At 45.8% G+C, this 13,645-nt stretch overlaps 1 protein-coding gene across 2 annotated transcripts in view; it reads left to right on the top strand.

The window, feature by feature from the left end:
- Positions 1-13,645, top strand: part of FLT1 (fms related receptor tyrosine kinase 1) — a 171,589-nt gene that overhangs the window by 23,250 nt on the left and 134,694 nt on the right. For both annotated transcript variants that reach the window (XM_042988867.1, XM_042988930.1), the window contains exons 2-3: positions 2,713-2,809; positions 3,205-3,431. In XM_042988867.1, the coding sequence (XP_042844801.1) occupies positions 2,713-2,809; positions 3,205-3,431 (324 nt within the window). The remainder of the gene's footprint in view (positions 1-2,712; positions 2,810-3,204; positions 3,432-13,645) is intronic.

The following is a 13,645-nucleotide window of genomic DNA, read 5'->3' as shown; positions in this document are numbered from 1 at the left end:
TTTATTTAGCTTCCTCATTCCGAGTGCAAAATTCATTGATGTCGGGGGGAGACTAATTATATAGCAAATTATTTTTCTTAGCATTTTCCCCCCTAAACTTTCCAAGAACCCTATCGTTTTCTGTGTCTTATTTAACTGCTCAGTTGTGTTGCTTTCTTTCAGTGGGACGATGGGATGGGAAGTGCCGAGGAGAGTGTGTGGATGGCGTATTCGGGTTGTTTTTTTTTTTTTTAATTTTTTTTTCATTTTAGAGCAAGAGGGAGTTGGGGAGAGGGGCAGAGGTGGGGGGCGGGGGAGAGAATCCCAAGCAGGCTCCATGCTCAGTGCAGAGCCTGACACAGGTCTCGATCCAACGACCCTGGGATCATGACCTGAGCCAAAATCTAGAGTTGGACGCTCAACTGACTGAGCCTTCAGGTGCCCCTGGATGGCGTGTTCTTTAAGGGCCCCTTCTCTGTATAGCGCTTCCCTCAGCTGTGATTTGGGTGGGTCTTTGAGGTCCAAGCTTCCTTCTGATGAATGTCAGGAGTGCTGTTTTTTGGGGGGCGCTGATAAAGATTCATATGATTTGGAAACCAAAGTGGTAGGCAGTGGGGTTCACCTCATGTCACAAAAAGGGAGGCTTTCCCCTGGCCTCTCCTGGGTGAGAAAGCTCATCATCTCCACGTCAGCCATAGAGATATTTCCACGTACTGCCAGAATTTTCTGCAGGAGTCTTCGCTGGATTTTTTCCAGCACATGAACAACTGCTTAATTAAATCTCCAGAACTCTGTGCCATAAAGAAGGGCAGCAAGTATCCTGGCCCGGACGTTTTTCAGGATAGGTGTTATCAGTTGCTGACTGTGGCTTGAGAAAAACTTAGTGTTCCCACGGATCACTGGTTTTGAGCTACATGTTGCCTCAGGAAACTCCTAAAGATAAAGTACAAAGTGCTTCCCTAGGTACCTGAATGGGTTGACGTGTTCTGTGGGGTTATTGGATAGACCGATTGCATCCATACGAAACCTTGATTTTAACTTAAATTAGTTCATATGGAGCCATTTTTTCCTAGTAGCAATCTGATACCAGGACCTATGGTGTATAAAAGTTGCTTTTACAACATCAATATATATCACCAGCAAACACCGGAAATGTAGATTAAGTTCACGTAATGTCTTTGCAATTACATCTCAACATAATACTCGGTGACACAAGTCGGGGAGAGCAAGTCTGCGAGATGGCAGCGATTGGGTATCTGCCCCATGTCAGGCAGCACCCACCACTTAGATGACACAGCACTGAAACCACACGCCATGCCTGCAAGGTAGGTCATGGGTTTTCCGGTTTTACACACGAGGATACTAAGGAGCAACAGTACAGAATGCCAAGACCATGCACTTAGTAAATGGAGAACTTAAGCTTCAAATGCAGGCCTTTTAACTAAGTCTAGTTTTCTTTGCGATAATAGGACCCACGAGTAACGCTAGAGAGCACTGCTAGCCTTAACCGTGGAGTTTGACCTGTGTATCTCATCTCCCTGATCTGTGATCTGACATGAAAACCTAGAAGATTGTTCGGCTCAGCCATCTATCTTGAACTCCACCACGTGAGCCTATTTCTTAAGTGAAAAAATATTTTTAAGATTGGCTCCAAGATTGGCTCCAATTTTCCTCCAAGAATATCCATTCTCCACCCCCCTAACCCTTATCCCTGCTAATCCTGGGCCCCGATGTCCTGCTTTTACCAGGCATCTGCAGCTGCCTCCACTGGGGGGGGGGGGAGCAGGAGGCAGGAGAGATCCTTCTTGATATTTATTGTGATGAGTCAGTGCCCAACGCCGCTTCAGGAGAGGATCAGCCTCCAATAACACCAATGGTTTCAAGGATCATGGGACTGGAGATGTCAGAAATGGAGTCAGATACCCAAGGTCATCTAGCCCAGTCTCTCGGTTTGCAGATAAGAGAACTGAGGTCTGGAGAGAGAGGTGGCTTGGCTTAGTGGCACACAGAGTCCCTCAGGTGGATGCTATTATCGTGTTGTATGGAGATGTGTAGATGTCCAGGCACTTTTGTGTGGTTTATTTCATTGTCTCACAACATTCCCCATGAAGTATGCTTGTCGAATGTCACGTAGAGGTGAATAGTTCCTTTTTTCTGTTCCATTATAGAGGGAACTTGGAGATTATGTAAGACAAACCAAGGGCTTCTAAAACCGATTTTGGTCTATAATTGGTTTTCCAAATGAGGAAACTCGTTCAGAAAGAGAAATGACTCACCCAAAATATCATGACCTTACTAATCACTGAAGTATGTCTATAACCCAGGAAGTGTGTATACTTTGTATTTGAGAAAAAAAGATCAGCCAGGCCTGTACGACCAGATTATCTACCAGGGTGGAAGTTCAGTTTTGAAGGACACTGACATTTAATCCTGAGAGTTTTTGATGCTACTTTATATTCTTAATGTGGCTGCATTTAGAAACGTGCATGTATCTATTAATGTTCTAAATTTAATGGTTTTAGGATATTACTTAAATCATCTGGTATAATAGGGCATATATGTGAATGAGGCTAGGACTGTAAAAAAATTGTGAGTTAAAAATTTAATATGACATGTACCCTTTTGCACGGGCAAGCAAGTTAAAGGTTCGAAGTGATCTTCGTGGAAAGATAGGACTTAAGAAAAATGAGAAGGCAATTTGTGAATAATACATTTCCAAAATTTGTTTTCCAGGATCTAGTTCAGGTTCGAAATTAAAAGGTCCTGAACTGAGTTTAAAAGGCTCCCAGCACATCATGCAAGCAGGCCAGACACTGTATCTCAAATGTAGGTAAGTGGCTGTGTTGGTTCGGGGATACCCTGGTTGCCTTTCCTAATGCAAAAATCATTCCCTGGCGGAGTAGAAATGTGGCCTCTCAGAGAACAAAGGTGGGGACTTCAGTGGTCTCTTGTGATCTGCAAAGTGCGAGCTGTATGCTGCAGCTTCATAAGGAGAGATTCACTCGGTCAAGGAGAGACACGGAAGGGATGCCCCTAGCCTTTTTTTTTTTTTTTTTTTGCATTTTGCTTCCAAGTTGTTTAAAAGCTTTCTAAACGCCAAGTTGTGTCTCTGTCCAGAAGATGACCGCCTTTCAAGGCCCTCAGAACAGCGCTTCCTAACGAAATGGATGCTTGGGACCTGGCCCCAGCCCTCACTGTGTTGTGTTTCCTTATCTGTGATTGCAGAGGGGAAGCAGCCCATTCATGGTCTTTGCCTGAAACAGTGAGAAAGGAAAGCAAAAGGCTGAGCATAACTAAATCTGCCTGTGGAAGGAATGATAAACAGTTCTGCAGTACTTTGACCTTGAACATGGCTCAAGCAAACCACACTGGCTTCTATAGCTGCAAATATCTATCTACACCCACTTCAAAGAAGAAGAAAACAGAATCTACAATCTATATATTTATTAATGGTAAGATCTCCGTTTTCTACATTCTGTTTGCCGTGAGATGTAAATTCACCCTGGTCCCTTGGAAAGTGGGCATTCCTAGTGGTGAAGGACATGAACCAGGAAAGAGATTCTGCCCCCAGAAACTGGTGGAATGCATTTTCAGTGCATTTCTTGAGTGTCCGCTTCAATCACAATCCTCAAGGCCCGGTAGTCAATGATGTGCTCCCTGCAAGGAGGGACTCTTGTCTAGTTCGTTCACCGCCGTATCCATAGTACCGAGAGTAAATGGGTGGCCCATTGCACAGTTGGATCAATAAATGAGCGACAAGATTTTAGTTCAATTAAGAGCAAAATAGAATGTAAGATTTTTTTTGTCCTTTAACACAACTGTATTCTCTTACATGTCAGAATTGTAAAATACTGTTCTTTCTACTAAATTACAAAGGTAATGTTGCTAATGTCCCTTGAATGTTACAAAATTGGTTCCAGTTGATGATGTTGAATTATTTCGTGTTCATCGAGCAAGTATTGTAATGACAGTAGGAGCTGGCGTGTATCATTCCGTAGTAGAATGGGCAAAAGGTAAAAATGAATTGTTTTCCAGTTATAATTTTTATGGCACTGTTTTTCACTCCTTGGAGAACGAACAAACCAAGTGATACTCAGAGGCGAGAAATGCAAAATCCTTAAAGAAATATACGTTGATGGTAGAAACGGGTCCCCAAGAAAGAATAAGGAAAATGGCCCATCATTTTGTTCTTCCTTGCTTAGTTCCAACCAATTTCCAAAACTTGTTGAGTGGGATTTAAAGCAACAACAACAACAAACCCCCAAGGCTCTGGAGAACGCAAAGCAAAATTAGTTGGCATCTGGCACAAAATCAAGTTAAAAAAACCAAACAAGCAACCATTGCTGTCAATAGTCTAAATATACATGGTGGGTCTGCCTTCTGGTGAGTCCTTGCATTGGAGCAAGTTTGGGCAGGATTCTTTTTTTTTTTTTTTTTTTTAAGCTTTGAAATGAGACAACTAGACCGTGTTTTACCGAGCATAACATGTGATCGCCCAGATTCAGAACTAGTTTTAGGAGACAGTAGAACAGTTGTGTGATACAGTCAGTAACATCTTTCTAGCTTTGATCAGCCTGATTGAGACTCAGCTGCTTCTCTGCTCCTGTTTTTACATGTTGCACTTTTCCAAGGGGGTAGATAACAACTTACTAGCAGTTTGCCATCACAGGAATGGAGCAAATGTACTTCAAAGTAAGAGGGGGGGAGTAGGTCTGGGATCTTGGCTTGGGGAAGTCAGCCCACTTCGCACAGGAGGGACGTGAGGGTGGCAGGCAGGAAATGCTGGAGTGGGGAGCGGCGCAGAGTAGGGACGGAGACTTCCAGAGAGGTACCTTTGCAGCCCATGGAAAAAGCAGACACAACCTTTGATAGTGGTGCAAAAAAGTCACGGACCCGGCCACCCGTTCTCTTTTTCTAGTTCCACATAGTATGTTATGTTCTTTCTGGCACTCGTGGAGGAAAGAAAACGCTTTTATTCCCATCTCTCCAGAGGAATGGGAGGAGATTCATTCGTACTAAAATTCTCCTAAGAAACTTTTTCTCCTGTGGGTTTATCAGAATCTGACTTGCAAATCGGATACTCAGATGGGTAAAAAACAACCCCAAAAACATCTCTCTTATTTTTTTGCGAAAAAATAACGTTCAGCTCTTTTCACTTTTACCTCCTACACGCCTATTAAACTGTACTCTGAATAGTAACACCAGTTTTGTGGTCTTTCCTGATAGTGACGTTGATCTCGTAACACGCTTCATTGAAGTCCAAGGTAGCTGCGATACAGTTTACGAAGCAAGTGTAACTTTTCCAAATCGTGTAACATTTTACGCGTTTCCTATTTTCATTTGTTTTTTCAATTCCTTTGAAAAAATGCAGTCGTATGCTTCCATGTTAATGGAATACATACTCCGTTGCAGGTTTAATTTCTTTTGGGGGCACGAAACCTACCTCTGATGAGTCGGAATTGTCTCTGGGATTAAGAAAACTCCAACCAGTTCCTGATACACGGCTGTGATTACTCACTAGTCGTTCACTGGTTGTCACTTATTTATTATTGTTGAATGTTTACTTCAGAGCACATTATTCTGTCTGGAGGACTTCTCTCCTGAGAAGCATCTGCAGATGTATATTGGCATTTGATTTTGGTTTTCTCTAAAGACGAGAAACGGTGTGAGACACATCTTTTGAGAGAGACTTAGGTTTGTGGTCCGATGGGGTGCCAAGGAAAAGAACAGGGGCCGTGTAGCTTTGTCCGTGGAAAGCCAGCATGTGAATTATAACCCAAACCATTATGTAGGCATTGTTGATTCCCTGCTGTGTAACCGGCAGTCTTCCCCCTTCCCAACTGGGCACCGATTCGCACACCACATCTCGTACGTGGTGTACAGAAAGATCAACAGTGCCACTTTGGCATTACAGCTTGTTCAGATCCCCCAAGCCTCTGACATAATACGTTACATCAATTTAATTATTGGAGTAATTAACTTTAAGTACTTTAATTACTGAATGGTCTGGTAAATTACAATTTCCTTTAACGTAATAACTCCTTACGTTTGTATTTTCTTTGCGTTTAAACCGATGGGTTTGTTTGCGTCGTGCCATTTTGTTCTTGCCACCACCCCTCGAAGCACTCCTTTTCGTTTTCCAAGCGAAGGACCTGAGACCCACTTCACGTTGAGGCTACGTGGGGAGTGACCAGAAGAGTATTAGCAGCAGAGTAAGGAAGTCAGGTTTTTCCCTTCCGAGTCTCCCCGTGGTGGGAGGACATCCAGAGAGGGCAAGACAGAGGCGGGGAGACCAGGGAGGGGGTTGTTGAGTGCACTGAGGCAGGAGAGCTGGTGGTCCCAGGTCGCTTTGGCAGCCACGGGGAAGTGGAGGAGTCGGTGGGTTGGAGGGATTCAGTTGACCTTGGTGGGTGGTTGGGTCGTGGCGGGTGAGGGAGAGCAGTCAGAGACCCTCAGATTTCCGGAGGGGACCTGGGCACCTTGTTCCCGGACCCATACTCAGGGAGAGCTTTGTCTCACTAAATGACACCGATGCAAAGACAGTCATCCTCCTCTCCCGATACACCCTGGGCTTGGGCTTGATAAAATGACTGCTGAGTGGGAGTAGTTGAAAGACACTATATGCATTTTAAAAAATTGTTCCCGCAAAATGAATGGATTCCACCCCCGCCCCTCCCCCCAGACTCCCCGCATAGTTATAGCTACAAAATTCTGGGTCACAAAGAAAAGCAAATTGTAAAGCGCTCCTTCAATGCTTTGCTACTTGCAAACTAAGATTTCTAGATGACTAGTAATGTAAGGGCTACTTAGGTGGTGTTCACCCCCCCTTTGCAGAGAGGAAGGAATGCGTTTGCACGGCTTTTCTGCCGCGGGTATACACAAGAAATTGGCTCCAGCTCAGCCTTTCCTAAAAGGAGGATTTCGTTGAAACTCTTACGGTAATATGTGATTTGGGGCCATAAAGTAAGAAAATGGAGCAGAAGTTTTTCATGGCATCTCCGAAGTATTTAATATTTTGTCAGCGTCTCCGGTTTAGTTAGGAAGACCTTGAACTTAGCATGATGAGTTCCCCACACTGTGAAGTCAGCCCGGATGCCTCCTCTCTCCACGACCGAGCCTTTCCGGGCTATTTAAGAATAATGTCCTCTGTTGAAAAACTATAGTGGAAAAGGGGGGAAAAATGGATGTGCGTGTGTTACCTGCTGGGTGAATATCTCCTACCTCTTCCCTGTAGAAGAAACTCATCTTTTTTTTATCCTGCTTCTCTTTACCTGATTGCTTTTCTCTCCGAGGCAATGAAAGCAAAGTGGAGAATTTTCGTAACAGATTTTTTTTCTCCATTGGTTCTCTCCTATGTGTAAAACTCATGAGACGTGCATAGCAGCTTAATTTCAGGTAAAAAAAAAAAAAAAAAAATCAGACACACTGGGTACATCACTGAAAAGTAGCAGAGGTTCTAATGACTCTGATATTCTGGGAGAGATGGGACACCTGGCTGGCTCATTCAGTGGAGCATGTGACTCTCGCTCTTGGGGCCGTGAGTTTGAACCCCATGTTGGGCACAGAAATTACTTAAAAGCATTTTCCAGATACTCTGGGAGAGAATGATCATCACGCCTTCACGGAAAATGAGAAGAAGCTCTACCTGGCTATGGGACACCCAGCAAATAAAAATACTAATGGCACAGACATTCTGAGAAAGGTCCAATTACTTGTTTTTTTATTTTTTAAGTGTTTGTTTATTTTTGAGAGAGAGAGAGAGCACAAGGAGGAAAGGGGCAGAGGGAGAGGGAGACACAGAATCTGAAACAGGTTCCAGGCTCTGAGCTGGCAGCACAGCCAGAGCTGAGCCACCCAGGCATCCCTCATTTGAGTTATTTTATTTTTGAGAGTGGGAGAGAGAGAGAGGGGGTCGGGGGACAGGTAGAGAGAGAGGGAGACAGAGAATCCAAAGCAGGCTGCATACTGTCAGTGCAGAGCCTGATGCAGGGCACAGGGCTTGAAGTCATAAGCCGTGAGATCATGACCTGAGCCAACGTCTTAACCGACGCTTAACCGACTGAGTCACTAGGGCACAGCCCGATGTACTCGTTTGTACAGAACTTCAGAGTTTCCTGAAGAGCTTTTACATAATTATCTCTGAGATAAACTATGCTGGTCTTATTTCTTCCCTTTTCTGGATGAGAGAGCAGCTTCAGTGACCTTCATGAGACAGAGCTCATGAAATGACAAGCCAGGATGGGGATCCAGGTGATCCCCGGGTGTTGTCACGACCCTGGCGTTTCAGCTGCTGACTTCAGACAACACTAATTGTCGTTCGGTGGATTGTCTCGTTCTTAAAATTTTTTAAATTTCAAATTCAATTTCTTTTGAGGAGTGATCGGCTAAGCTGGTTTCAGAGTGTTTTTCTGAGCGACAGATAGACCTTAGAGAAACTTCTCTTGATCCCGGAGAGCCTTGTGTTGTCACCTGTTGGGAAGAGTCACCTGTTTGGGTGCCAGCTGCATGCACAGTGCTCCGTTACCCTGCTGTGTTCTAGCTCACGCGACACGGGAAGGAGACATCACTCTATTTACCAAGTTGATCAGGGCTTTTTATTTTTTATTTAATTTATTTTTTTATTAAAATTTTTAATGTTTATTTATTTTTGAAAGAGAGAGACAGAGCACGAGCAGGGGAGGGGCAGAGAGTGAGGGAGACACCGAATCCGAAGCAGGCTCCAGGCTCTGAGCTGTCAAAACAGAGCCCAACACGGGGCTTGAACTCACGGACCAGGAGGAGATCATGACCCGAGCCGAAGTCGGCTGCCTCACCGACTGAGCCACCCAGGTGTGGTCAGAGCTTTTTAAAACGTACATCCCAACCTGCTAATGGTCTGTGGAAGCAAATTAATGGGTTGTAATTGGCATTAAAACAGTAACAATAAAGCAGAATAGAATGGAAAATATCCAAGTATATTGCAAAACGCAAGGGTCAGCGTTATTTAGGGAAACTTTTTTTTTTTAATTTTTTTTTAATGTTTATTTATTTTGGAGACAGAGAGAGACAGAGCATGAATGGGGGAGGGGCAGAGAGAGAGAGGGAGACACAGAATCGGAAGCAGGCTCCAGGCTCTGAGCCATCAGCCCAGAGCCTGACGCAAGGCTCGAACTCACGGACCACAAGATCATGACCTGAGCTGAAGTCGGATGCTTAACCGACTGAGCCACCCAGGCACCCCATAGGGAAACTTTTAAATAAAACTTTTGTTTCCATGTGATGCACGTACGCATACACACATGTACACACTCATATTTTACGTGTGTGTGTCTGTGCGCATATGTGGATCAAACGGAAACAAGAGTTTAAAGAGTCTAATGTAAAATGTATGTCTTATTATGGAGCTCAGTAGAGTCAGTTGAAAATTTCAAACTTCCCCAAGTTTAAGTAAGTAAACTTAGTAAAGTGTTAGCTAGTGTAGACAGCGTAGGTCATCCCTATACTTTGTGTTTAGGGAAACAGCACCAGTTATAAGCACGACGGTGTTTTTTGCACAGTGCTGACGCAGAGGCGTGGGGACAGCTCCGTCGTGGAGAGAACCGCCCTCCTCCCGTGGATGTGACTGCCCCGCTGCTGGGTGCTCCTGTACAGGACAGTCACCGCGTTCCCGAAACGCATCTCCCGCAAATCGGTGTGACCCCGGAGGGGCTGTCGGCAGACGGAGGTGATCTGCAGACGTGGGTCACACATCTGCTCCGTGCAAGGCCCCGTCGCCTGTTCTGTGGGAGGCACGGAGAGCAAAGTTCAGGGGTCTTAACGATTTTGGAGCCCCCCTGGGCTAGGACCGTGACCCAAAATAGATTTGGGAGCATTTTAAGATGCACAGGTTTAACTTTCTTCGAGAACAACTGTTGTTCAAAAGTGGGTCTTTTAAAAAAAATGTTTTTTAACCTTTATTTTCTGAGAGAGAGATGGCATGAGTGGGGGAGGGGCAGAGAGAGAGAGAGAGAGAGAGAGAGAGAGAGAGAGAGAGAGAATGTGAAGTAGGCTCTAGGCTCTGAGCCGTCAGCACAGAGCTTGACACGGGGCTCGAGCCCACAAACCACGGGATCAGGACCTGAGCAGAAGTCGGACAATTAACTGACTGAGCCACCCAGGTGCCCAAAGAGTGGGTCTTTCTAAGGAGTGAAGACGAATCTTCAATGGTCCTTCTTGAGTCCCCCGTGCCAGTGTCCCGTGAAGCGTGGATGTTCTGTTCTAACACTGCCCTCCATTGGGTTCCTACCCGGGTCTCACGCACAGTGGGTCCCTCGCCAGCTGCTCAGGTGACACAGCTTAGCCGGGTGATGTCTGGGCAGTTGGCATTTGTTGCCCAGTTTGCTCTCCTGGTGTGGCCAGTCCAACCAGCCGAGCTGCCCTTACACGCAGGGACATCAGTGAAAACAGTAGCGGTCTGCATGCAGATTTACTTACGGAGCCTCGTGGCTTCCACCCTTTCCCCCGCGGTGATGACAACATTTGAAAGGTGGCACGCGCAAAGGCTGTTGGGATTGCGTCCTCTGGCCTGCCCGGTCAGATCCACCGCGCGGTGCGGGCCAGGACCGTGATGCGCGGGGAGGGCATCGCGGGGCCGGACAGACTCTCAGAGCTTCTAAAATCCTTTCAGTGGAATCGCTGGCATGTTTTCGTGAGAGAAACTTTAAAGAGAAAATCCCGTTCCTCTTCGTCAGAATTCTCCTCCAAGGGGAGAGAGGCTTAAACAGTTTACATTCTGTAGAATGAAAGAAAATTCAGAGACCGACTCTGACAAACAAAACTCTTACCCGGACTAGCCGGCTGAATTCTTTAGGTCTGGATTTCCTGGCAAAAATCTATGACATTATCTGTTATTGCTTGGTTAATGTTGAAGGGCATCTCCAGCTTTAAAAGTCAGTTTTCATTTGTTGCCATTTTAACATCGTTGCCTCATGTGTTTGTTCAGGAGACAGATGATCACATTGGGGTAAACAAAGTTGGGGCTCTCCGCCTCCTGGAAACCCAGGTGGGCTTCCAAAAACGATAGCACTTTCAGGCTCATTTGCATTTCCGGAATTCTACCACAAATGATCTTCTTTAAGGAATTCCTGGGAACGTTCTGGCCTGTCTCTGCATACAGCTTCATCAGAAATCTAGCGCAAGGTCAGATTTGGCCGGTTGGTTTTTTTTTTTTTTTTCTTTTTTTTCATTTTGATGAGGTTGTGTAAAAAGGGAAGGAAATATTTCTAGGATTTAAAATATACACTGATGACACTGTTGATTGGAATGGCAGAATTTTTTCCTTGGGAAACAGACCCCTCTACACCCTAGGTCTGTACTCCCTCTAGGGCCCAAGCATGAAGGAGATTATCCATTGTATCCATCACTGGGGACAGCTGATTAGGACCACATGGAGAGAGTTTAGAGAAGAGTAACTTAACTCTTATCCATTCTCCTTTCCAGCTATGTGAAATTTTGATAGAAGGCCTTCTTGGTATCTTTAAGCCCTGACATTTCACATTTCCTTTCTAGAAACATTTTTGTCATTAGACGCCAAGGGTCTTTGGCCATAGAAAACACTTGCATGTGACTGGGATAGAAGCCACTCATGTTGGTAGCTCTGTTGATAGTCGAGAGCATTGCATTCTCTTAGCCCCTGCCCCAGACCTTGGGTTCACCTAGCATATTCCTAGGGATTCGGCCTGAGCACTTGATGGTACCTGCCAAGAGTTTGGGCCGTTCCTTCAGAAAGAGAGCATTTCCCGACACTCCCTAGGCTCCTTACCAGAAAATATGGGCATGCTGGCCTGCTAAGCTTTGCTAGCAAATACACACTTGGGTATCAACAGGCCTTGAGTCCAGCTACATAAATACTAAAAAATAATCAGAATGAACATAGTCTCGAATGAGCCATTTGGACACAACCTAAGACTTCGAGACGTTAACCATTGAGGTACGATCGTGAAATCTCAGGATGGCAGTGAAGTCCAAAGGCAATAAAACTGACCATACCCTGTCATTTTCCTTCTACGGTGAAGAAGCGTGGAAAACAGTACCTCAAAACTTTATGGTTTTAAGGATTTTTAAAAATCTCCTTTAAGTAATCTTTTAAGAAAAACGAGCAAGGGACTTTTTCAAGGAGAAATCCCCTTAAGCTGAAAAGGCTTTAAGTTTCTGACATTTTGTAACGTTCTTTAACAATGATAACAAAATGCCTGCCCTGCCCGGAGACCAAGAGAAGATCTGTTTTGATCTTTATGGTCCTTGCAGGTCTGATACTCTTAAGTTTTCCTTTACTCTTGAAAAGATCTGTTGTTTGGTCGTCTGTGGCATGCTTTCTGGGTTGCCTGGGCATCCTCGTGGCTCACCGATGGTGCTACCTAGAAATCGGTGACTTACTGGGACCGTAAACACCCTCCCCGCTTTCCCTCATCACACGTCCACCATGTCAACGACATGCTCGGATTCCAATTAGGTTCAAATCCCTGTTCTGATTCCGGCTAAGTCTTTGACTTTGGACGAATTCCTTAGTAAGAACGATCGTTAACCCCGAGGTCTTACCCTGCTGGACGCCATGCTAAGCGCTTCGCGTATGGTGAAGCCCTGTGAGTGACGCTGTCATTCTCGTCTCCATTTTGCAGAAGGGCCAGGGAACTTGCTGCCACAAGTCCCGCATGTAGTACATGGTAGAGAAGGCAGGAAAGTGCTTGCCCTTCCCCACCTCCAACGGTCGAGAGGTCGTACCCGTGAACTTGCGAGGTGAGGGTGAAACATTGAGTTTTAGCGTTGGGCCTGCCGTGTGGACCATCTGCGTGTGTACTGTGACGACTCCTGTTGTTCATTCGACCAGCTGCTGAGCCTCAGCCTCCTTGCCTGTAAGATGGGAAGAGCCTTACTTCTGGGGTCATTAGGAGATTAAATGAGATAATAGACACAGCCCTGTGCCTGCACTTAGGAGGATCAATTGGCAGTAATTACTCTGTGTGAAAGGCGGCATGCTGGGCAGAGTAGAAATCACAGAGATGAGGCCCTCAACTCTCAAGGGGCCGGGAATTGTTCGAGCAAATGAAATAGGTTATGATGAGCCAAGGAACACAGACTAGGGACCTTCTGCCTGGGGTGCTTCCCCCTGCCCCGCCTTCCCATGCCTCCCTCCAGCTCTTCTGTACCAGCAGGTCTCAACTTAAACACCCTCCCCCCCATTCTGGAAACCTCCTCAGGGTCCCCCGAACTAGCTTTGGAACATTCCTTTCACATGGGACCCCCCCCCCTCACCCCAGCCTCTGGGAGGATCAGGGCTGACAGTGCGAGCTTAAGCACCCGGTGCAGGGTCCAGTGACGGGAAGTGCTCAAGAATGTTCGCCAAATAAAAGAGACAGATGTGGGATTTTTCAGTTACGCTAGCCTTACCTCACCTCCCGGACTTGGAGGAGGAAATTGAGGGCACGCTGAGCAAATGAGTAAAATCTTGGGAGCAAAAACTCACCTGTCATGTGATGGCATCACGATCCAAGAAGTCTCCTGCAGACAGAATAGCGAGCTGGGATTAACAAAATGAGATGTGACAGTAATTAGTGTAAAGGACTATGTGTGGCTTGCAAACCCCACTGGCCGCCCGAGGGCCTTCTGGGGGAGGCTGTGGCTGAACGAGCGCGCACGAGGGAGACTCCAC

Source organism: Panthera tigris, chromosome A1, assembly GCF_018350195.1.
Source record: "Panthera tigris isolate Pti1 chromosome A1, P.tigris_Pti1_mat1.1, whole genome shotgun sequence".
NCBI lineage: Eukaryota > Metazoa > Chordata > Mammalia > Carnivora > Felidae > Panthera > Panthera tigris.
The sequence above is the reverse complement of the archived record's forward strand: the minus strand, read 5'-3'. Positions and strand labels throughout refer to the sequence as shown.